The sequence below is a fragment of the Argiope bruennichi genome, chromosome 6, assembly GCF_947563725.1.
Source record: "Argiope bruennichi chromosome 6, qqArgBrue1.1, whole genome shotgun sequence".
NCBI classification, from domain to species: Eukaryota; Metazoa; Arthropoda; class Arachnida; order Araneae; family Araneidae; genus Argiope; species Argiope bruennichi.
This window is the reverse complement of record NC_079156.1, coordinates 10,022,459-10,048,413: the sequence shown is the minus strand read 5'-3', so window position 1 is coordinate 10,048,413 and position 25,955 is coordinate 10,022,459. Positions and strand designations below refer to the sequence as shown.

The window sequence follows — 25,955 nt, the reverse complement described above, 5'->3', positions numbered from 1 at the left end:
ACAAAGGCAATTAAATTTTCATCGTTTCCATATTCCACATATGCAAAAAGAAAATATAGCAACCGTTAAAAATCCACCCTTAAAATTTGATAAGTTCCTCAAGGGAACAAAAAAAATTATGAAATTATGTGCTTGCATCCATTTATCATTATCCAAATGAACAGAATAACTCGAAAATGCACGGAGCTGGTAAGATGAAGTTTGGCTAGTGCTCCTAAAACAAAAATTGCTAAATTATAAAAGTTTGCATTGAAGTCAACAATCGGAATACGTAATTTTTTGAAAGGCACATTCGATTTACCTTTCTATGCACATAAAAAGCCATATTTGTATTTTTTAAAAATAAAAATATCTTATTTATCTTTACTTTTTCGTAATTACAAAAAGAAAATATTGTAATTATTAAAAAAATCCAATTTTGAGATTTCGATGAATTTTTCCATTTTAAACTTAACTAAAAAATTTTTTAAAAATGCAGAAACATGTTTATCAGCCTGTGAAAATCAGTTCAGAACTAGGATGGTGAAATTTGGAGAGTGTCTTTCCACCCAAAATGCAGATATTTATCGAATTTTCGAAGAAATTCATCAAAAGGATTTTTTTCTGTCAATCTGTATTTACGTAAACACGCTAGTTAAGAAAAACCGCAATAAAATTAAATTTTTTTTTTTTTCCCATCAGAACTGCCTGAACCACCAAAGAGACATTTTTCCACTTGTTAGTTGGTATATATTATGAGGCATGTGCGCTTGACTTAAAAACGCCAAGCACCAGATAGAAGAGATCCCTTCATTGCGCTTCGAAGCACGAAAAGCTCCGAATGGACCTGGCTGCCCCGTGATATGTGGAAAGGAAAGGTTTGTTTAAAAAGGCTCCGCTCCATTCTTCGGAATGAAGCGTTGGAGGCCAAAATTTAGCGTTCATAAAATTAATCATCATTTATTAAACAAGTAATCTTTTTTATCAGTTTGTGACGTCAAGTTTTCATGAATTTATTAAATTCAATTAATTATAAATATCACCATATTTAATTAAATAATTTGGAAGTCATGCAGATAGATATGTGAATAAAATAAACATTTATTCAAAAAGAGAGAAAAAAGAGAAGACTGTTTAATGAAGACATTTATTTGTCTGGTTTCCCTCAAATTAATTTCTTACATGCGCAATTTTTATTATGTTTCTTAGTATGCACTTCGTCATTGCTTCCAGAAAATATATTAAATATGTTTATTTGTGTGCTAATTCTAAAATTAAATCATTATAATAATGTGTTAACATAGTAGAAATTAAAAATATTTTTTTTTTCAATTCAGAAAAACCACAGAAAAAAAATTAAGAATAAATGCAAGCAAGTTCAGTGTAATGCAAAAAGAACCTTTTTTCGCCCATCCAGAGGGAAATATGAGTGATCTTATTTTCGAACGATGATGGCTTATGCTACAACGCCGTGGTATGTTGAAAATTGCAGTTTGGTTCCAATATTAAAATAGAGCGACAACTTGTATTTTGTTTGCACATTTAAACATGATACTTGATTTTAAACATACTGATCAAAAGTTAAAATAGTGTCAGGTAAAATCTTTCAAAGCATTGAACATACTATTTAGAAGGACATAGTAAAAGATTCCATAAAAAAATGATGCAGTAAATAAAGCGAGTAGGAATTCATTACGATTCGTCCAAAAATATGAAAAAAATAAATAGAATTTTCTTTCTCAATCTTTCTATAACGGAAGAAAACGTATTTGTAGAAGCAATGAAAACGACTTAAACTTCATTGTAACAGTGAAAGTATTGCAGCTAATTACGCATAAAAATATCTTATTCAAGTTTCCAAAATTTTGGTAAAATTTCCGCTATAATTAGCATTATGCCAAGTTTATTTAATTTATTTTCTTTGAGATGGCGTGAAAATTAATTTTTATGTTAAGATTTTTGAATGTTATCATCAAAATAAAAGAAACACCGAATTTCTGCTTAATTTAAAATAAAATAAAATTATGAAAGAATTTCTCCAGGAATACATTCACATCTTTTAAGGTGAGTTTTAGCCTGATTTGGCAATTAAAGGTTGAATGATTGAGAACCAAAGAACGGATATCTACATTCATTCTTGTTACCAATTAGTGATTACAATATTCCAGAGCATTGTGTTATTATTCGGAACTCAAGTCTGTTTGATTTAATTTAATTAAAGCTTTTACCTACCTATAGACGGGTCCATACTTCTTACTGAGTCTTCCAAAGCCTTTCACGAAGTCTGTCCCTAAGAAGGGCAGGTACCCAAGCCAGGGTAGATTGAGCCAGGGGCCCGGCGGCAGCTTGAGATTCCGCTGGGGTCTGTGAATGATCCAGTGCAGGATCCACCCCACGGACACCGCCACGACCAGCGTGGAGGTGGCCAAGTGGGTTTTCGCCCAGTGGGTAAGTGAAGACAGCAGAAAGTCCGCGTACATGGCAGACGAATAGAGAATTGTTGAAGAGTCGAAAGTGTTTTCGCTTTTGGTCCGCTTTCTCTTCTCCTTATCGAGATTGCTTATCGCATCTTCCCTCTGTCCTTCCCCTCGACGATGAAAGGTCGTTTATTCTTTACTTGCCGCGCGATGTGTGTTAGAAAATCATCCGAGAGGAGACATTTATTTTTCTGTTTAAAAACGTTTATTAAAATTATAAATTAAAAATTTGTTCCTTTCTATTGCTTCACACCCCGTACAGATAGGACGTCCTGTTCTCCATTACTCGAGGGCGTAAAAACAAAAAATACATTATTTTCACTTTTTAAGGTTTTTTTTAACAACTTTGGAACACACTTAAACTAGGTTTTCTCAAAACATAATATCGAATAGTGTTATATTACAAAAAAAAAAAAAAAAAAATTGATGACCAAAACCCTCATCTGTGGAAGGGGAAGGTCATTGACGAGGTCCTTTTCTAGTGACTCAGATGTACCTTATCTGATCTTTGTAGAAAAAGGGAACACATTGCATGAAGATAAAAGTGATAAGACTTTCATACTCACATTGATTAGATATCGGATCCTTCTATAGCTCGTCACAGATATAGGAGAAAGTGTTTTTCTTCTTTTAAAGCCCCAGAAAGATAAGCTTGGTAAAAAATACTTCCGCTTCCTACAATAAATTTACCCAGTTTTTATTAGTTGCGTACATTAACGTAATGTATAAATGTTCGAAGTAATTTTTTAAATATTTGAAAATACAATAGTGGTTTATTTTAGATTTTATTCGAAAAAAAATAATGAAGTTATTTTGCCAAACATATAATAATAATGATAAAAATACAACAAAGAAAAGGGAGAGAAACGATTGCAGGAAGCTTATTGATAAAATTTTTCTCTTTCTCTAGTGACACAGAAAACAATTTTTCTTATGATTACAAAGAAAAAATACAAACTAAATAAAAATGTTGGATTTTTGAATTGTTTTTTTTTCTACACAGAGTTAATTAGGTTATAGAATAATGAATTATTAACAAACGTATCACACCTGGTTTCCTATCAAACCGTGAAAATACTTAAAAAATAAAGATTTAAATACGAGCGTCGTTTTTATGCGTACAATTCTTAGTATGTATTTAAATATTTCGTTGCTGAAGTATTACGTTTTGACATGAGCTCTTACAAAGCACTCTTTGAAATTGTTTTTCAATTGCATCATGCATATTTGGGGAATTATTATTTTCCAAGAAAATTCTTAATATGACATTGAAAGAATAATTTTAAATTAATTTTCCTTCAAAAGCACGGTTTTCCTATAAAAAAGTTAGATTTAATATGTAAGAGAAGATATTAAAATTATGAAGTATATTTCAAACATTCTGTCACAATTAAAGAGCATCCCGTCCCATAATAAAACATTTTTCAAATAAATTAACAATCCTTCTTTGTCGCTTTCTCTCTCTCTCTTTTTGTAATACATACATTGTTACAGAAAGTAATTTTGGAAAACATTATCATGATCATTGTAATTATTAAATGTAAAAAATTATAATATTATGCCTAATCATAAAAATTCTTTTGAATGTAAAATCGATAATTATCATGAATTCATTTGTTTCAATATTAAGAAAGTAAACCGAAGCGTTTTAGAAAATCTTACCGAAACTGAATTTTAGATTTAGTTTATTCGATTTTAGAACTTTATTTGTAACTAGCCGCTTTTGGCGACCAGCCGGTCCGCCAATTTTAATGCTAGTTAAAATTTTAATAATTAAATATTTTATGTAACTCCTATTTTAAGAGCTTCTTCATCAAAATATTTTAAAGCTTCAAATTTTGATAGCCATATAATTCATTCATAATATAAAAGCCTTCAGCCATAACGTAATATGTATCTCTCTAATTTTCTGTTAGCACCCGTAGAATTTATGCTTTAATTTAAAATGAAAATGGCTAAATTGCAATTAATATAAGAACATTTTTTACAGAAACGAAGCATTTTTTTTTTAAATATGAGTATTGAAAACAGAGTCGCTGCGTATTTAAATCTTATGGGCACTAAAAAATATCTTTTTTAATTTATGTAATTTCTCAAGAAGTTTTCTACAAAATTTTCTCAGACTCATCATGAACAGATCAATTAATTAACAATGCTTAGTTTTAAATGCATGAAACTCTAAGAAAATAAACAGAATCGTTTGAAATAATCGGTCAGAAACATGTTAAGCATTCAAACCAAATCCGTATCCGTTGAAAATAGAGTTGTCAACATTCAGAACACAATGAGCATGTGTGAATTTTCAGCGCCAATTACGGTAACGCAAATGCTTGAATTTTCTACGCCAGTTGGGGTAACAGATTAGAAATGTTTAATTTTCTTTATTCTGTTTTATTTTAATTCAAAAGTACTTCAGAATGAATCTGAAAGGTCGATTAATTAAGAATGTTTAATTTTAAATGCATCAAACACTTTGAAAATAAACAGAATCGTTTGAATAATCGACCGAAAATATGTTAAGCCTATCCTCGTTAGCGTGGGAAAAAAACTGAAGCCTTACTCATTTGGCTGTGGGGAAACGAAAAAATTTTTGGCGGGAAAGTTAGTTTTTAATTAATAATTAAAATTCTAATTAAAAATTCAAAAAAGGGATCCCAGGTGCACATTCCCGACCTCCAAGGCACGCAAGTAGTAATCGGTAGCTAACAACAATCACAGCACACAAAGCGTACAGGCAGAATGCAGCAGAAAGAGAGAATCTATGTAGCTATTCTCTACGGTCTGTCAAAAAGCCTGCAATTCTCCACTGTCTCCTTGCTTTAGCTGTATCCAACTGCCGACACATTACTATAAGACTGGCTACTCCCCACACGACTAGATGCTGCTTCTATAATAAATTCCAGGATTCGACACACAGCTCAATTCACCAATCGCTTCAGCTCCAATCAATGCTTACACTTCGCTGGACTGATCCAACTATTCCGATTCTAAACTTCTCAACGATTCTTCCCATGACTGTCTTCAGCTTAGATTGCCAGCCTTCTATAGTTCCCGGAGCCGGGCAGAGAAAGTTTTGGAACAATCAGGCATATTTCGGTTCCTGTTGGCTCTATCGCCAAAATTTTGAGAGATTCCAGTATTATCAATTTTGTTGCCCAGTGAATCGCCCAGTCGCCAAATGATCGCCAAGCTCTTGGATCACTGATTCGGCACCTGATCAGCATCTACCGGAAAGACCGTTTTACGATCTTGATTCAGTGATTGAACTAACCGCGCTAGGAAGCAGCATTACAGATTTGTAACAATACTAATCGAATAATACTTATAGAATAATAAAAACGTCTACAGTACAAAATTCATAGCGCCGGCACATGCTTTAACGATGCCATAATATGATGACCAGATTTTCATCGAATCCTGTGATAGTCTTTTAGATGGTGTTTATAATGCATCATCAGAGGTGGAAATTAGTACAGATTAACTCTGGTGATTCAGAGTTGAAGTACACACTAGATTTAACAGACATATAGGTAATGCCAGATTAGAAGCTCATTTCTGCAAGAAGGAGCTGATGGTTTTATTTGAATTTTAAATATGTTAAGTAGCCCTATTTTATATCTGTTGTGTTTAGTTTTATTAAAGTTTTTATTTAGGAGAACGTCATACACAAAACGCCAATGGCCTTCTAATCAGAAATTGCTCATCATATACTGGTAGGTTTCATTGTACAAGAAAACATATAGAGTCAAACATGGTCATGCCAAATCTGGGAAAACCCAGATCAGTGTTATGAAACCGGGACGAAGTTGTTTTTCAGATTCTGGGGCATGCAATTTCTTTAAGTAAGATGGCAATTTTTCGAATAAAACAGAATTCACGATTCTAGCGTTACATAAAAAGGGTTAACCTTCATCGTACGTGGTTTGCTTGTCGAAGCGAAAGATATCAAAAAGAAAAACTAGAATTTAGTTACTTTCTCAAGGTCCTTACGCTCTTACTGCGTGCCGGTAAGTTTTATTTTCAAGGCTAATGCTACTTTCTATTCGGAAGAAGAGTTCTCACTTGTTATGTCTGGCCTATCACATATGGTGATAAAAATTAAAACTAAAGAGACTCCTGATGGTCCTGTGATCAAATAAATTTAATTAAAGTACCAATTCTTTTTTTAACAAAATTTTTGATGGATATTTTCAAGACGTTCATATTTTACATATGCTTTTAACATTGTCATAAATGTTTTTTTATTTGAGGTTTATATTTCTATGATACATAAATATTTTTGCACAAAAGTGATTGATTACTTTGTAAATCACTATTCTTTATTTTTATGTTTACTTTTATTTGTTTATATTGTGAGTATTATTTTTTTATTTATGTTTAGTTTGCCTTCCGGCATTTTAAATTGATTATTTTTAATTTGTAGTTCTTACTTTTAAAGAAATAAATTAGTAAACTTTGATATTTTTTTAAAGACTCTTCTGCCAAAGAATTTATCAATGGGCACAGTCAAATATTTCTAGATAAATTGCAATGCTAAAATTTTTTTTTTTTTTTCAAATTCTTTCACCCATAGCATTTTGCAAAATTCTCAATGGGTTTTTAATACCATTGTTCCAAGCAGTTGTTATTGATTTCAAAAAGAAAAAAAAAGAGATAGAGCAGACTTTAAATTATCATCGAATCTAGAAAGCAAGTCTTTCCCATCTTCTTTTAGTTCAGAATTGGTCCACGGTAACCTGGTGGTAAGGTCTCTGCTTCACAACCGGAGGATTTCAGATTCTCGGGACCCGATTCCACCGAAGAACCGTCGTCTAAGCGGGTCTGGTGCACTCACGTTAAATTTGTCATCCGGCATTGTCATCAAGCGTCCTCTAGCGTCCTGTTATGGAAGATTGGAGAGAGGTGCCAGCTCAGGTGCCGTCCTCGTCATCTGACTGCGATTCACAATGACGAGATCTGTCCCAAAATAGCTCTAGTGTTGCTTTAAAAAGGGACGTTAATGTAACTAAACTTTAGGTCAGGAGAAATCGGTAGCTAAAATTAGCTAATTTTTCGCCAAAATTAAACTATACCATTGCGTATCTCATCAGTTTGATGTTTCCGCACTTCATATCCCTCAATGGTGAATTTCCTATTTGGCAGACCAAAAAGCTGCCAGAAATCGCAAGACGAAGAAAGCATCAGGTAGGTCTTTTAAATAAATGTTATTACTCTAATTGCCTAATAAATAAATTCATAAAAATTACAAATTTTATGAATTATAAAAATTAGGGACTACTTGTTGGTAAAATGGGTCGTATCTGTTTAATTACATGTACAATCAAGTGCCTGCTTAAATAATATTGTGTATAAGCGGAGATATTAAGCAGTCATGATGCGTAATAAATTTGGCATATTTACCTATGAATGAATGTAAGATAATTCAGACCGATAAAAAAATACAAGATTCCATCTTTTAAATGTTTTAAATTAAAATTAAGGGATACACACTAGTTATTTAAGACGAGTACGAGCAGTTAAAAAATACTGAAAAACGTATCTAGTAGCCTAACAGTCGTTTAAAATGATAAGTTCAGTCATTAAGCAACATTATAATCATCGATGTTCAGACCGACCAAATTCAGACCGACAAAGAATACAAGATTTAATCTTTTAAATGTTTAAATTTAAAATCATAATAATCATCGATGTTCAATCCATTATCTCCATTTGGCGAGAGCAGGCGATAAAGAATATAGGGCAAATTCAGACCGACAAAGAATACAAGATTTAATCTTTTAAATGTTTAAATTTAAAATCATAATAATCATCGATGTTCAATCCATTATCTCCATTTGGCGAGAGCAGGCGATAAAGAATATAGGGCAAATTCAGACCGACAAAGAATACAAGATTTAATCTTTTAAATGTTTAAATTTAAAATCATAATAATCATCGATGTTCAATCCATTATCTCCATTTGGCGAGAGCAGGCGATAAAGAATATAGGGCAAATTCAGACCGACAAAGAATACAAGATTTAATCTTTTAAATGTTTAAATTTAAAATCATAATAATCATCGATGTTCAATCCATTATCTCCATTTGGCGAGAGCAGGCGATAAAGAATATAGGGCAAATTCAGACCGACAAAGAATACAAGATTTAATCTTTTAAATGTTTAAATTTAAAATCATAATAATCATCGATGTTCAATCCATTATCTCCATTTGGCGAGAGCAGGCGATAAAGAATATAGGGCAAATTCAGACCGACAAAGAATACAAGATTTAATCTTTTAAATGTTTAAATTTAAAATCATAATAATCATCGATGTTCAATCCATTATCTCCATTTGGCGAGAGCAGGCGATAAAGAATATAGGGCAAATTCAGACCGACAAAGAATACAAGATTTAATCTTTTAAATGTTTAAATTTAAAATCATAATAATCATCGATGTTCAATCCATTATCTCCATTTGGCGAGAGCAGGCGATAAAGAATATAGGGCAAATTCAGACCGACAAAGAATACAAGATTTAATCTTTTAAATGTTTAAATTTAAAATCATAATAATCATCGATGTTCAATCCATTATCTCCATTTGGCGAGAGCAGGCGATAAAGAATATAGGGCAAATTCAGACCGACAAAGAATACAAGATTTAATCTTTTAAATGTTTAAATTTAAAATCATAATAATCATCGATGTTCAATCTATTATCTCCATTTGGCGAGAGCAGGCGGAAAAATATCCGAGAAGTCGCGATCGTCTGCATGTTGCCATCTGAGACTAAATCCTGCCATACATTTTCAGAAAACTGCGGAAAGTAAAGAATTAACCTAAAGTAAAACATTAAAGCATTGTCAGATTAAGAATACATTAAAATATGAAAATAAATGGATCGCTTTAACAAAATTCGAGCAAGTGAGCCCCTCGAAACTTTCTCTTATACTCTCTAATTAATATCTTATCTCCTTTCCCCTGCATAAAATTTTGAATCCTGGGAAAGACCACAAATGCCTTCCTTGCACGGTATTAGCGAATAATAGTTACGAAATGTAAATCTTTGGTATGAACCCAGCATTTAGACAGAAATCTATGTGCGACTCAATGCAAAAAAAGAAAAAAAATTGGATTTACCTTTTTTGTCACAAGATGGATATTCATTGATTTCAAGTCATTCCGTTTATGAGTTATTTCGTCTAAATGCATGTGAAAGTGCAGACAAATGTCAACCATTTCACAGATTGGATTCAAAATTTGATCAGGTTTTATATTTTAGATGTTAAACCTGTGTGGAAAATTTCATTTGTTCCATTCTTCGTGTTTTGGCGGTATGGAATTCACATATATTAAATAGACATAAAAACAGACTTCCTGTGAATATCATCCAAAATTTGGTAGAATTTTGGTCGTAAAACCAAATACCAAATTTCATCCGTCTGACTTGAAGCATTTTTGAGTTGTCACGTTTACAGACCGATAGACAGGCAAATATAATGCAAAAGAGGTGTTCTTCGAACTCAGTGAGGTCTGAAATGTGGAGGTTCGACAAAAACTTGAATTAGAAATTTTTGACGATAACAATATTTTCTGTATACCCTTTATGCAATAAAGTAAAGAAAGGAGGGGAGTCTCATAATGTGTACTGCCTGGGATCGTAAAATGCCACTGCTGAAGAAATTCATATTCCTTGCAAATTATGCATTCCTCTTAATTTATATTTCTCATTTAAATCAATATATTTTTGCAGACCTCTGAGGTACTGGAACACTTCGGCAACGTCTGTGTTTGGGATTCACTCCCTGCAGCTGGCTTGCATATCATGCTATCTCTAGTTAAGAGAAAATTCCAGAGCTCTCAAACACGCGGTATTTGTAGAAGTATGCAATGTACTAGAGTGAGTATGAAATATATACAGACGAAAGTGAATACATATAATATCACTTATTCCTTGATGATGTCGTGTCCACGTTACCACGGAAAGGGGGTGCAGTAGCTTCTGAGGGTAAAGACCCCTGAGCACCCGAGGGCAGAAGTCTGACCTCTAGCTCATATGAAGATGAAACTCACACATTCGTTTGCACAACCCCTTTTTGCAGGGGGGCAATTCACACACCTCACAGATAGAGCACAGATGAAGAACAACCATGCCCAAAACGGGATTCAAACCCGGGACGCCCAGATCACGGGGAAGATGCGCTACCCCTATGCAACCTATTCCTTAGACGCTGTCATTCGCAACAATCAGTTCCCTCATTTTGCTCCCAAATTAACTTCCTGATTTTAGCTCCTTGCATTTACACTTTTTAAATATAACTATTTTACGTATGAGGTTTTAGAGGGTTGAAAACCTTACCATCTATAGTTTGCTTTTTTTTTAAGCAGTTATATTTAAAAAATGCAATTCCTTTTATTTTAATTTAATTTTTACACATAGTTTCTCAGATTTGTATTTTGTTTAAGATGTTTTTACACTGTGTCAGTAATTTTAATAGTTGTTTTTCCATTTTACATGATGCCAATAAACATTTGCTTTGTGGTTTTAATCTTGCTTCTCTCTCTTTAGGAAGTTTAGATATTTCAGTAGTAAATATGGCGCAACACAACCAAACCTGGCTCTTGTTCCATTTAAATTTAATGTTTATTTCTTCGAGCTTTTGCACACTTGAACAATACGTTTAGAAACAGAGTCTTTGCAGTTTCAAGTTATCTTGTTTTAGGGTTTATTTTCCAAGCAAATTAGAACATGCATAATGATTTCTGTTGATGCCATGCAAAAGCCAAGATTGTGTTAATTTTCTAGTTGTAACACAATAACAATGAAAGGTCTTCAAAGACCTCTCTCTGAAAAAAATCAGAGGAATATAAAAGAAAGAAAGGAATTTTTCCTTAATTAGAAATCTAAGTGTTTCCTTTTGAAAAAACATGATAAAAAATAAAGTGTCATTATTTTCTGCATTTGACGTCAGATGTTTTGAAAGTTGGAAAACGAAGAGAAATGCCGAGAAACACGATCTTATGTTTCTCTCATTGAAACTGCTAATAGTGCTAGTCTACAGATAATGAATCTTAATGAATGAAATAAATTATATCACGTGATTATCCTCACAAATTGCAACATCATTTTTGAAATTATATTTAATTAAAAGAATTTTTTAAAGTTTTTTTTTTTATTGAAACAATTTACTTCGAAATAAAAAAAAAAGGAAAATTTAGGATATTTTATTTTAAAGCAGAAAAATAGTCCAGGACAATTTCGCCTCAAGTAGTAAAAAGGGTCATTGTATCAAATAAAAATATAGCAACGTAAAACAATTACCTGGAGAAAGAATGCTGAGATCCAAAATTTAAAATTAGTTTAGCAGTCTCTTCCAGTAATATATAATATTGCCGCATTGAAAAGAGGCAGTCGACTTTCCATGGCCAAATGGTCATAGTACTGATCTCATAATCAAGAGATCATAAATTCGAATCTCGCTAGAGACAGTGCGATTCCCAGTCTGTGTAAATATTTAATTCCTTGATTTTATGTTTTCCTTTATTTCATGTTCCAGCAGATTCTGTACATTTCTTTAGTTTACCAGACAAGTGTTCTGGACTTTTCTTACTGTCTGATGAAAAGTATTCTGGAACTTTCCCTGTTGATATAGAAGCAGATCTGTCTGTCACTGTGTTCTGAGTTCAGAGTTGAGTTAATAATTTGGTTTAGTTCTACTTCTTGTGTGTATGATTGCGTTCCACACTAGAGTACCTACGTAACAATATTCTTGTATAAAGTATTTTAATATAGTTTTGAATCTTGAATGATTGCATGATGAAATGTGTGTCATGTGAAGCAATCAATATTTCAAATGTTCCTGTTAGCACATTGGTGAGCAGATAATAGAAATGAAAATAAAAAAATTAGCCTAGTTTTTATTTCGAACTTTGAATGCAATACAACCTAATAAGCGTTATCACTAAATCATCGATAAGCGGGAAAGAGTCACACGAGTAAATCTGGGTAAAAGAGTTGTTGAACTTCATAAGTTCATTGCTCCATTTCTTTTTGGACTGATGTTGGAAAAAAATTCCCCCTCCCCCAAATAGCAATTGATAGTGGTTCAAAAACAATCGCAAGCACTGGATGTTACAAAAATTCAAAATGTGATATTATCTTTGCGCAACAACAAAAATCTTGCTTTCAATGCCTTCCTTTGTAGGTCATGTAAGAATTGCTTAGCTCTTTAAAACAAATCTCGCAATAATACGGCAGATTACAAAACAGAAGGGAGACAGATTCAAAACAGACTCTACTTGTAGAAATTAAATACTATGATATAAAACAAATTAATGATGGATTACAAATAGATATAGATATAACAAATTTGATTCAGAATACGAATTGTAATCCTTGGTATATATCACCTTAAGATATCGGCATGCTGCCTTGATTGTTTTCTAAAAATATCGGAAGACCAAATTAAGGAAATGTTTAACTACATGCGTTTTTTACGATTTATGCCAGTTTGCGCCAGCTTTAAAGAAAACACAATCTATTAAAGCTTGTTTATTTTCTTTTTATTCTTATCTGCTTTGGCTCCAATAGTGTCAAATAATAAGATAAATTAATATTAATTAAGATTAGAGGTTCAGTATAATATAAAGGTGAACTCATCAAATGAATACAAATACGGTTCATTAATTCGTATTCATCGAAAATTATCTCAGCAAAATATTATTGACAGCAGTAAAGTTCAAACTTCAATATGGATTTTGATTTATAGATAAAGGATGTAGTGGCGTCGCATACCCAGGTAGCATAGCCTTTTGCACAATATTGTACAATATTATATGATATTAAACAATATTCCACAATATTAAACAATATTGCGAATATTGATCAATGTCATACAATATTGTTACAAGCCTGTAAAATTGCTTCCCAGAACGGTTGGTTCTATCATTGGAAAGATTGATTTACAGTCATCTGTATTGAATGCTGCTCGAGTGCCGAGCCAGTAATCTCAGAGCTTGGCGACAAACTTGACGACCATTTTGCGACTTGGCGACAAAATAGATGATACTGGAAACTTTGAGAATTTTAACGATACGTCCATTGGGAATCGATATACGCCTGATTGGCCTAGAAGGTTCTCGGCCCGTCTCCCGGGAACTATAAAAGGACAGCAGTCTCAAGCTGCAAGGTGTCGTAGTCGGAGTTATAGACAAGTGACGAGTCTTCGAGAGGATAGCGAAGCAACGATGGAGTGTCAGCGTTGTGTGGAGCGCACGTTAGTGCTGAACCGAGTTGTGTGCCGAGTCCTGTTGTCTATTGTGAAAGCAGCGTGGTGTCGTGTGTGGAGTAGCCAGTCTTGTAGTAGTGAGTCGGCAGTTGGTTACAGGTAAAGCGAGGAGACAATGAGAACTTCAGCCGTTTGGAGGGACCGTAGAGCAAAGCTCCGAGGATCCCCTCTCCTGCTGAATTCTATCTGGCCGCTTTGTGTGCTGTAGTCGATTACTACTTGTGGAATACTGTTTGCTGCTGTGTGCACGTATCGGCTGTATATAGTTGTCAACTTTGTATTCACCGTCTGTGTCTTTGTTTTTAATAAACGTCGTTGTGGTTTCCTACTGAGGCCTGCCGATTGTGTTCTCACACCATACACCCACTAGCAACGAACCCGGTGATCCGTAACAATATTGTACAATATTTGTGTGGTACTAAGGTCGCGGTGGACGGGAAGAGCCCCCCGCTTCCGGCAACACTTTTGGAGGATTGCAAAATGTAATAATATTTTAAATAAAAATAATATCTTTTGATTTGAACTTGTATCAAGCTGACGGTCTTAATAAAACGAATTGTAGAGAGCAAGCATATGATAATGCTGCTATTACGATTGGAAAGCACTCAGCAAAGAATAAAACAAATAAATTCCAAAGTTGAATTTGTACTTTCCTCAAAAAATTCGTTAAACCTGGTTTGCTTACATGCTGCTTCAATCCAGTAACTTTTTTTCGACTGATTAGAACATGGTTGGTATTCAATTTTTTTCCATATCCAAACATCGTTCGGAAGTTCTAATAGCAGGACAGGAAAAAATTAAAAAAAGATTCAAGATACACGGTGGAGAGCAAGAAGTAGTGTCGTAAATATGACAGGGCATCATTAAGTTTTGATCATTCTGGGAAAACTGGCAGAGGCAGATGAAAGCTAAACACAAGGACAGATCCAGGAATTTGATCGTTGCGAAGCAGTTATTCTTCTTTCCTTGTTTCTTGGGCCTCTGGCGATCTGTGCTCATAAAGTGAAGAATGCACAAAAATTATTTATAAACATTGGAACTCGATGTGAATCTGTGCTTTCAGAATGCGAGCGTTTTGCAGACGGTACTGATAGAGAAGCGAGAGAAACTGACGGCGGAGGTAAAGATGTCAATTTGTCCCATAAAAATGAGTTGAGATGAAAATTGTTTCCTTCGGTAGATACAATAAATAAAGAAATGTGAGAAGTTTCAGCTACAGCGAAATTTGTCGGGGAAGTTTGCCCATCTAACGACGACTATATAATTAGGAGGACACTGAATGTCATGCACCTGCCGCAATGGACATCAAACTCGAACGACTTCGACAACGTATTTCCAGAGCTGCCACCGGCATAGAACATAAGTGAATAAAGGTCAGCACAATTTTGTCACTAGATTTTGTTGTGAAAAGCAAGCTTGAAGATACTAAAACCAATATTATAAATCTAATTTGATAAAATTTGGTTTTCGTGAATAGCTTTAATGTAGTTTTGAAATTTTATGAGAAAATAGGTCTTGTCATTGGAAATTTTGAAATTTGCTCTTATTTCAATATATATGTGTATGTGTGTGTGTGTAACATTATTTGTTTGAAGCAGAAGGCATGTTTGAAGACATAGATGAGACTTTTTACATTTTTAAATTTATTTTAATCCATCGAGAAAGCATAATTATTTACAAGCAGAGACGCGGACAAGGCACTTCCGCAATAGTGCGGCACAAAACCAGAAGTGAGGAAGAAGAAGCGAAATAAATTATCCCTCGTCTTATATAACCTGAGATTTTGATAGGGAAAATATTTCTTCATAGCGCTAATATATTAATAAGATTCTGATAGGGATTTCTGACGCATGTCAATCACAAGTAAGGGAGATACAGGAATCATTAAAAAAGAATGTGCTTATTGGACATTTTTTTACCCCTTCACGCCGAGCGTGAGAATATGTCGGCGTTTAGTCGATTTAGCAATTTTATAAAGCTTCGCTTGAATTAATTAAGTAGATAAAGTGGAATTTGATCAGGAAATAAAAGAAAGAACTTACTATGGGCTAAATTAAGATAAAGCTTTGGAAATTAATTTGGATTTAATTAAGAGTTTAAAATATCATTACACACACACACACACACATACATATATATATATATATATATATATATATATATATATATATATATATACGGCCCCTTATAAAATTTTAAATTAAAAATTCTTTATGAATAAGTATATTTCTTTCGAATGATACTTTTTTATGATTGTATAATGAAGGTTACTGGAATAAAGCTGGGTGGCTCCCTTCTTCCTCTAGGAGTTTACAAACTCTACCATTCTGCCTTTAGTAAAGAAAAAAAAAAGATTTCAGATAAATTTATTTCGAAATTTTTTTCCCGTGTTTACCCGATTGTTTCAAGTAAAATCACATGAAATTTCCCATCTTGAAAATTCTCGAAGCTTGTTATCGCACAAAACATAAAAATAGTCTCGCTTTCGGGAAACGTGAAGCTGATATGAAAATAAATTTTATTCGTTTTCCTTAAGCAATTACTTTTCACGTATGTTTAAAGATAAAAATTTTCTAATTTTTTAATTTTTCTAATTTGAAGATAAAATTTTCTAATGGAGATTAAAATTTAAGTTTGAAATATTTTCTAAATCACGCAAAAAGCATGATTTTAACTTTTGCAAATTTCACATAAAAAGAATTTTTTTGATCGAGCTTTTTGCTTTGTATTTGTCGAGAAAAATGAAAGAAACGAAGAAAACTGCAGTTCCAAAGTTTTAAAATCTAAAAATTTTGTTTAAGATTTAGATTTTTTTTCAGGGTTACTTATATACTCATATTTAATAATCATTAGAAAAAAACCCTTAAATATGAGCATGAATAGATTGAATTATTTAATTTAATATTTTATATTCATTTAAAAAAACCTTATGTTAGACGTCTCTTGCATTTCTTCTGCACTGTAACCCTAAGTGCTAATACGCTATCTGTCGATGACACCAATTAACTCTCACCGCTGGTCTAGAATGCATCCTCACAATCTCTCGGCATATGACAAAAAAACCATCACCAAGCCATGAATAAGAATGGCTGAAAAGAGTCGCTATCACCTTCCTCTTCAGTCAAAAAAAAACAAATCCATAGGATAATTTAATTTATCAGTGAAAATAGATATCTACGTATTCTTGTCTCCCTAGCTCTTAACATGAAATGTCATACTCACAAAGTCTAAGGGAAAACACAAGCACCGCAGTCTCTTCTCGTACATTTGCATTCATAAATATCAATCAAACGGAGTTTCTCCTTGTTACCATTAACCAAATTATTTCCCATTTGTTTTTTATAACTGCATCCTCATTTACTATGTCATAATAACAAGTGAAAACAGAATTCATGTTTGTTTGTTTTCCATTCATACCTTTCTGCATATTTTTATTATTCCAAATAATTTTACAAAGTAGAAAATCTTTGTAAACTGTTTCATTTTATTATCATTTCTTATATGCTTGCAAATTCTGTACATTTTTGTTTTTTCTTCTGTAGATATTTTTGTATTTATTAAAATTCCCGTAATATGCCCATCATACCTTTCAGTGACTAGAATGGTTACGGATATAAGACGGCGTTCTGTTCTGTCTATCTAGACCTTCTCCAGTATAACACAGAGACCACAATTTCTTTACTTTAAAGTAAGATTAGGATACCATCTATTTAGATAGAAAGTAGGAATCACAGGCGTAATTCACGAGAGGGAACATGTGAAACTTCTCACATCTTTTGTCAACTGGGAAGTTCTTGATATATTCAGTGAGATATTTGTAATAAATGTCATTTCTATTGTAAATTTTGTAATTAATTCATTAGATTTAAAAAATAAATTTATTTCTTTTTTTTTCGGGCTCCTTTGCATTTAATTACATAATTTTCGATGAACAGTAAAAAATAGGTTAAGAATACGACTAAAAAAAACTAAGCCTTACGTCATGTATTATGAGATCTCAATCGAATATCTGTGTGAAGGAAGACCACGTTTAACAATTCTGGTTTGAAAAGATAAATTATTTTCATTGTCTCATCTCACAATTCGCTAAAAAGGAAGGCACACTTCCTCAGCAGCAGCAAAAAAAAAAAAAAAAAAAAGATAATTCTGCACATTAGAGCAAGACAATCTGTCGCAGCGCCGTATCAATCGATACCGATGCGAGTTATCGTGCGAAAACAAAAGCAAAAGTTTTAAAAAATGAAAGGCTAAAATGTTTTATAAGAACCTGCCATTTTCTTTATGAATTTGGATTATTTTGTAGCTCAATTTACTAAGTTTTTTGTGTTAATTTACTAAGATTAGCCTCTTGTTTCCAAGACGAGAGGGTTCACACTTAAGATTCATGGCAGCTGGTCATTCCCATTTGCTGTGATGTTCTGATGGTAGAAAGGGGATATGATGGTATGAAAGCTATTCTTTAACGTTTCACGAACGTGAATTTTCCTGCACGTGAAAGCTCTCCATACATTGATATATCAAAACATAGAAAATGTATTGAAAATTATGGGACGGACTTTCAAGATGGAGAAATTATTCACTTTGACAAGAGTTAACCATTTTTTATGGTGACAAACACAAAAGGAAAGTGGGTAAGTATTTGAGCTACAGCGGCGGTTGTCAGAGAAGGAAATAAAAAGAAATGGGCCGAGCAAAGCGTGCAACATAGTATTATTATATTACAAATTTGCATTAGTATAACAATCCAGCTGAATAAACGTTAATATGTGTAATGTATTTCTATAAATGTTTTGAACTCTTGTTTTCAGCACTTAAAAGTTTAGTGTTGAATAAAGTTTAAGTGACCATGATCGTGTTTGCCAAGCTGTGTAACGTGAGAAATATTTTGGGATGGATGAATCTCGCCCCTTTTCAAATTTTTGCTCCTGACCAGTCGGAGATTCTAGAAAATGATCGTTGAGTGGTTATGACTTAATGAAGAAATTGTAAAGTTATTATACTTATACTCAAATACTATATTCATGATATTTTTGAAACTGTTTTGGATTTAATGTTACGTGAATTTCAAAAAATTGTGTGTGGGTGCAAGATGTGATTAAACTAGAAATCTGCCCCGATTATTTTTTCGTAATCACTCGGACTAATAAAATATCTTTTTTCCATTTACTTTGAATTTTTTGATGAAAATAAAGCAATAGCACTGTGATAATATTTGTATATTGTGATACAATTTAACTCTCCGCTGCTTGCAGTCATTAATTATGCTTAAGAACATGGTACGGTTTCATTGTAAAAATACTGAAACGTTCTCTAAGCATTTAAAGGCTCATCAAACGGTTGCCATCTTGGACAGCGGTGAAAAAAATAATAATAAGTTTCCGTTGAGAAGCATTGTATACTCGTTTTGCAAATGTACAACAGAAATCTTATAAATTCCTTCATTTGGGGAATGATCATTTGAAACATTCATTATTTAGCAACCGCATTGTAGTGTTTATCTATTACACATTGCGATTAGTGGAGGGTTAATGTTTGATAATCTTTCAGGCAATTTTTTTTCTAAAAACTTTCAACCTTCACTGGCGATAACGCACAGAGATACCACTCATCTGAATCCCGCGGCACAACATCCATCATTCTCCAACGCTCTGAAAAATTAGTGGAGTTTATTCTCCTTAAATTTTCAAACATGCTCGGGTTTGAATTCTTTATAGGACTCGCTGTCTTATTCTTGTTTCAAATGTGGTGGCATCGAGAGAAAAACTTACCCCCAGGACCCAGCGGCTGGCCGGTGGTCGGTTACCTGCCCCATCTTGGAACCGAGGCCTACAAAACGCTTCATGCCCTCACTCAGAAATATGGACCAACGTTCAGGTAGATCCAAATTATTTTTTAATGAATAATTGTTTATCGGAATTAATTTTAATTCTTTTCATTCAGTTGAGTAACGAAAGTTTTGGATTGTTGCAGTGGCGCAAATCGCATTTTCTCTGTTTTCCAAAAATGAATATAATTTTAAATTTTGATATAATTAATTTAAATTCAGAAAAAAATGTTGTAACACTAGATAAGAAATTTAGAATAAGAACTTGAATTGAATAAAACTTGCACAATAGCTGAGACAATTTTATTCGTAAGAAAAATTAACTCATCGACAAAACCAGTAAATTATACTTTTGTCACAAACCCATGAATTTCCACGAGGAAACAATATGTTTAGATAAGCATTCATCGGAGACAATTGCCTACCAGCTCTTCTGTTCATAGAACAAACACAATAAACGACACGCTCTCATTCCTTTCCCTGCAGAGTGATGGACACGATGGTAGTCTTTCGAAATCTTAATTATTGGATCTCCAACAATTAAAATGCCGATGTATCGGGTCAAAGTTTTGATGCAGATTTATATATCTGCTGATAAGCTGCGTCCCAAATTTTATCCATTTAACGTTTTAAGCTTTCAAGGTATCGCGTTCACATGCTCTCGAACTGAAAGAAAACAGATTTCTTTTTGATGGATTTGTTTTAAAACTAAACAAATGTCTGAAGTTTGGATGTAAAGACAAAAAATTTCGTCCATCAATATTGATTCGATTTATCTATTTACAGATAGACATAATTCGTAAAATATGTTTCCCAGCTCAGGGACATCCGGAATTAGGAATACGAGATAAAATTTTTTGACTGTTCACTTTACACACGAGAAAGTAAAAATGAAGCCACCCTTGAAGCAGGTCACCTCTCTGTCTTTATTGTTCAAATGTCCTTAGAGCGACTGAATATTTAAATTCAGTTATGTCCATACAATAATCTTATTCTGTATCATTAAATACTTTGAATGAATCATAAAACTTTGAACAACTTTGAACTTTAAACAAAAATATGTTTAACCAAGACTCCGAATGCAAGAAGTACTGATTGCAATGCTCGTTCATATGTCTATCCTGTACTCATGCCATTTTGGAATTTATTGAACTCATAATATATTATTATTATTATTGTAATTACGCTTATAGACTTACTAGCAGGGTGGTGGCATTGTTCTGGGTAAAAGAAATATTTTTTTGTCTAAGCATTTATAACACTTTGAACTGAACAAAACAATTCTTCGTTGCAGCTTCTATTATTTTTATTCGTTTTCTTTAAATCTTCTTAGGGATTCAATAGAAATGCGTGCATTTTTTTAGGGGTTCTGTAATTTCAATGTTCTTTCATGTGATAATATCAATGTAATTTTTACATCAAGCTTGATTTTGCGGATTATAGGGATCGTAATATTATATCCATATTCTTGTTTTCAGAAGTCGGCACTAACCAAATTCTCCTATATATTTGCGCTTATAACAACATAACATGGACAATAAAATGGAACGAATAAAGCAATTTTTGATTTTTAATTTGTAATAGCGCGGAAAAGTTACCTCTTGGTGCAGATAAAATAAATTATAAATATGAAAAATATTGGAGTACGTCTTGAGGTGCCACAAAAACGTTAAAATTTCATAAAAACACAATTTTTGAACCTTTTTCAAAGATTTTTGCGTTTTTCGATTATAAATAAAAAGTTTTAAATAGGCGTTATAATATGAATAGAAATATTAAAAAAAATCGCCGAAGTTATCGCCGGAGCTAATGTTATTGAAGGGAGGCGGTGATTTGTCTGCGTTCGGTGACAAGGTCAGAGCTGGTGTCAAGTCAGTAGCTTTGCCGAGTTCAGTTGAGTAAAAATGGCTCAGACTAAATTAGTGAAGACATGACAAATGTCTAATATCCTATTTTTTGGAAATTTAGTAAATTGCTTGAAGTTGAACTGCCTACTTACGACTGAATTACTTACTTATGAAGTTCTGCTGTAATATTAGACACGACTATAAAATTTCTTAGGTATTTTTAAATTTAAAAAAGTTTTGAACCTAAAAATAATTTTTTTCCTCTATTACCAAAAATACGAAAAAAAAAATTTTAAGCCTATTTTAAACTTTGTCAGTTTTTTACAAACTTTATGCTTTTTGTGGCACCTCAAGACAATAAATATTGCAACCAAATTTTTATGCATGTTTTATTAAAACTAAAAGACAACTTTTCCTCTCTATTCCCAAATTGAAATCCAAAAAAAATTTTTAATGCCATTTTCATTCCACCTTAATGGAGACTATGCTGTCCCGTGGATTCTTGTATCTATAACAAGTATGGACAAAAAATTGTCCTCCTTTCATTTAATAATTGAAACTATTATTTCTTTAGGATCATTAGTAAAGTACCATTAGTGAGAAGTTGGCTTTCTGAGTTGTTTAAATTCATTCGAGCATGAAAGAATCAGCTTAATCAATAATTGAGTTTATAGTAATAAACTTTGAAGATTGTTAGTGGGATTATTGAAAACAGATTTTTTTAAATCAAAAATTGATTAACCGAATAAATTAACATAGTTAATTAGTGTCTCGGAATTTTCCCATTATGAAAATCAAGAATTTTCGATAATTCTTTTTCTTTTTGCGTATCAGATTTCGTTGCGAAATTCGTGGTTATTGCAATATAATTATTTTTGTTTGCTCAAAACTCCGCCTGAAAGAGAAAACCTACTAAAGACAATATATTAATTAAATCTCAGATTGCTAAAAAAAATAAGCATTTTTTAATTCCATTTACTTTGCTGATATTCCAAAAAATCTCCGCTCAGATGAAACAGATTTTTGATTCTCAAATTCCAACAAATGCAAGGAATTTCAAATGTATTGGAAATTTAAGTATTTTATTACTTTCAAAATATTTTCGAAATCGCTGTATAATTAATCCTGTTCTAGAAATTTTAACATCTATAAATTTTTACTGTTAAAGAAATGCTTTGGTTGTATTTTATTTAAGTGAGATTTTAATTCATAGGTAAAAAATAAATTCGGTTAAGGGTATTTTAAGCCAATGAATTTAAAAGAGGCAATTTAAGGGAAGAAATTTTTATTTTTAAGTAGAAATGATTTTAATCAGATAAGAAATTAATTAAGCTAAGAACAATTTCTGTTTATAAAAAAGATATTAATTACACATTGGCTTTAAACAGAATTCAACAATATTTTAATGAGATCAGTAGAATAAATAAGTTCGTGATTTTACATCTGACTATTTTTTATTTGACTGCAAGCTAGTTAACAAAGTTAATTAGTATCTCGGAATTTTCTCAATTCTTTATTTCATGCTGAGGGTTTTAATGAGATTTCTCAGAGATGCAACAAGCCGCAACAAATATGGTATGTGGTCTTACCACTCAAACTGCAGTCATATGGCGAATTTCTTATTGAGTCTTTTTACCAAATATGTAGTATTGCATCAATAGCACTTAAAGATCTACATCAAATTTTGGGCCAGCTCTCTCATATGGTTGACTGCCAGTTTATCGATTGCTGAATATTTAAATGAAATTCCTCAGAGATGCAAAAAGCTAGATATATGAAATACAGCACGCCGTCTTGACGCTAAAATTGTGGTCACATGTTGGATTATCTATTTAATTGGTTATTGTTGAAAAGATTTGTTTTTATTATTGTTAAGTAAACATCCATTGTATTTTATCCATCCATTGTATTATTATAGTATTATAATTCATCTACATTGCAGACACAACTTTTTATATACAATCATGAGAGCGATCACGGTAAAAAAGCCATTAAAAATGACCTATAAACTGTGCCATATTGCGATTTCCCAATGGCATCAAAAACCATTGAAAGAAGCGTGAGAATGCAATTAGCAAGTTTGCATCAACAAATACATCTTCGAATTCTTAAAAATACGCTTTCGTCCTTTTTAAATTTTATCTTCATGTAAGCATGGTGAAAATGAATGATTTATTGTCAAGTTTGAATGGGAATGACATTGCTATTGCTACTGCTAATTACACATAACCACGAAAGAATAAAGAATAGTTTTTATCAATAAAACGAGAGATTCAGTAAGATTTGATGGCTGAATTAAGAGGAATCATAAAGTGAATACATTTGACAGAAAAGAAGTTCACATTTGTCTCACTAGAGACTGATTAAAAGAAAATACCATGGAATAATGGACACGTGTTTCATTGACAGTTTTTGTTCAGAATGATATACACTGATGTAAGAAATTAAGAAAATTTGCATATTTTATAGAATTTCAGGAAAAGAACTGAACTGAAGGAAAAACCACTGCCTCTAGATAAAAATGCAAAGGTTGTACGGCTAATACGTAAGTGTATTCGTGTGTGTAGGTGGAGCCAGCAGAAGCACAGGCTTTATAAGTGCGTGGAGGGTAAAACAAATTTCGTTCGCTAGCAGCCATCGGCGAATTTCTTGGTGTTATCTTGCAGCAATCGGTGAAATTCACATCGGAACAGTAAAAATGAGTAACCACCAACGTTTAGATGATGAAATGAGGTGGCGAATTGTGGGCAGGTAACAGACAGGCCAATCTCAAGTCCAGATATGCAGAGAGTTTCATTTAACGCCCAGTGTCATGTGTAACCTATGGAAACAGTTCCAGGATACTGGATCCATCGTGAGAAAGCCTGGGTAAGGCCGTCAAAGAGCCACGACGGTTAAAGAAGATCGCCTGTCCCTTTTAGCGAAGCGTAACAGAGGGGCTACAGCTTCTCAGCTCTCTCGGGACCTGTATGCTCATGTATCAAGGAACTCATGTATCAAGGGTGATTTGTTCCAAGAGACTGAATGAAGAGGATTGTTTGCCAGAAGACCGGCTGTTTGCGTCCCACTCACGTCTATGAACAGGAGAATCCGATTAGAATGGTGCAGGCAACATAGTGATTGGAGTATGAAGCAATCGGCAACCGTTCTGTTCACCGACGCGTCCCGTTTTAGCCTAAACACCGATTCCCGTCGTACTTTCATATGGAGAGAGTCAGGGACCCGTTACCTACCCTCCAACGTCTGCGAAATCGACAGTTATGGCTTTGGTGGTGTAATGGTCTGGGAAGGCATCATGTTAGATGGCCGCACACCTCGCCACGTCTTTGACAGAGGCTCTGTGACTGGTGTGAAGTATAGGGATAAGGTCTTGGAGACCTATGTTCGCCTTTTCCGGGGTGCAGTGGGCCCGAGTTCATCTTAATGGACGATAACGCGAGGCCACATAGAGCTCTTCTGGTCGACGAATTTCACGAGAGTGAGAATATTCACAGGATGGATTGGCCAGCCAGGTCACCTGACCTCAACCCTATAGAGTATGTCTAGGACGCTCTGGGGAGAGCAATTGCAACGCGCAACCCCCCTCCGAGAACCATCCAGGAACTGAAAACAGCGTTGGTGAATGATTGGGACCAATTGCCACATGCACTGATAAACTGCCTTATTTCCAGTGTGACATCACGTAGCATGTCATGTATAGCTGTAAGAGGGGACCGTACCCCCTATTAACTCATTTCTTTTGTGTATTCTGCAACCGCTGTTTCAGACCTTCAGACTTCCATGAGTGTTACGCTCAAACATGTGTGTCTATTATAACTGTTGAATGTTTATTTTGTTTGCATTATATCAACCTATGTTCACACCAAATTTTATTAAATCTGTCCAGTAGTTCTGGAGATCGTAGATCCAATATGAAAATTCTCTTAATTTCTTACACCAGTGTATTTCAAAGACTCGAAAATGCAGAATCAGATCCACTACACAGGCGTCCCCGAAGTAACTACATTTTAGAGATGGAATAGAGAATGATTTTTTTTTCTTCCGATTAATATTTTTTCGAATTTATCAAATATAATGGCTGGAATAAAATATGTTATTTTTTTTATATTTGCAGCTTCTATCTGGGCAGAAAATTGGTCGTAGTTTTGGGTACTTTCGACGCTGTGAAAGAGGGATTGACTGATAGTAAGATTCTGGACCGACCGAAAAATCCACCGAACCACCTGTTACCGGACAGCACAAGTTAGTTCTCGACTTAAAGAGAAGCAGCTTCTCAAGTCATTTTGATTAAAATTTATATTGCATCTCAATATTGCGCATTGGAGATATCTGAAAGAATCCGATATTTTGCACACCTCGTCCTCAAGCCTCGTCAGAGAGTGGTGGTTAAAGTATTTAGCTTCAATTAATCATCTCTAAATCCCCTTTCAGTTATACCTGAAGTCTCCCAATTTCTTTTTTGTTTGCATATTGAAGACTATTATATTCTTTTAATACGAAATGAATTTAAAATGATAAGTGAATTTTCTATCGATATTACAAGTGCTATTTGAAATC

At 33.3% G+C, this 25,955-nt stretch overlaps 2 protein-coding genes across 2 annotated transcripts in view; one reads left to right on the top strand and one right to left on the bottom strand.

Moving 5' to 3' along the window:
* Window positions 1-2,636, bottom strand: part of LOC129972618 (cytochrome P450 2J6-like) — a 37,732-nt gene extending 35,096 nt beyond the window's left edge. Inside the window, exon 1 of the mRNA XM_056086820.1 lies at window positions 2,212-2,636. Within this exon, the coding sequence (XP_055942795.1) occupies window positions 2,212-2,459 (248 nt within the window). The 5' untranslated portion in view covers window positions 2,460-2,636. The remainder of the gene's footprint in view (window positions 1-2,211) is intronic.
* Window positions 2,637-19,337: 16,701 nt separating this feature from the next.
* Window positions 19,338-25,955, top strand: part of LOC129971122 (cytochrome P450 2J6-like) — a 29,043-nt gene continuing 22,425 nt past the window's right edge. The window contains exons 1-2 of the mRNA XM_056084612.1: window positions 19,338-19,601; window positions 25,513-25,640. Of these exons, the coding sequence (XP_055940587.1) occupies window positions 19,417-19,601; window positions 25,513-25,640 (313 nt within the window). The 5' untranslated portion in view covers window positions 19,338-19,416. The remainder of the gene's footprint in view (window positions 19,602-25,512; window positions 25,641-25,955) is intronic.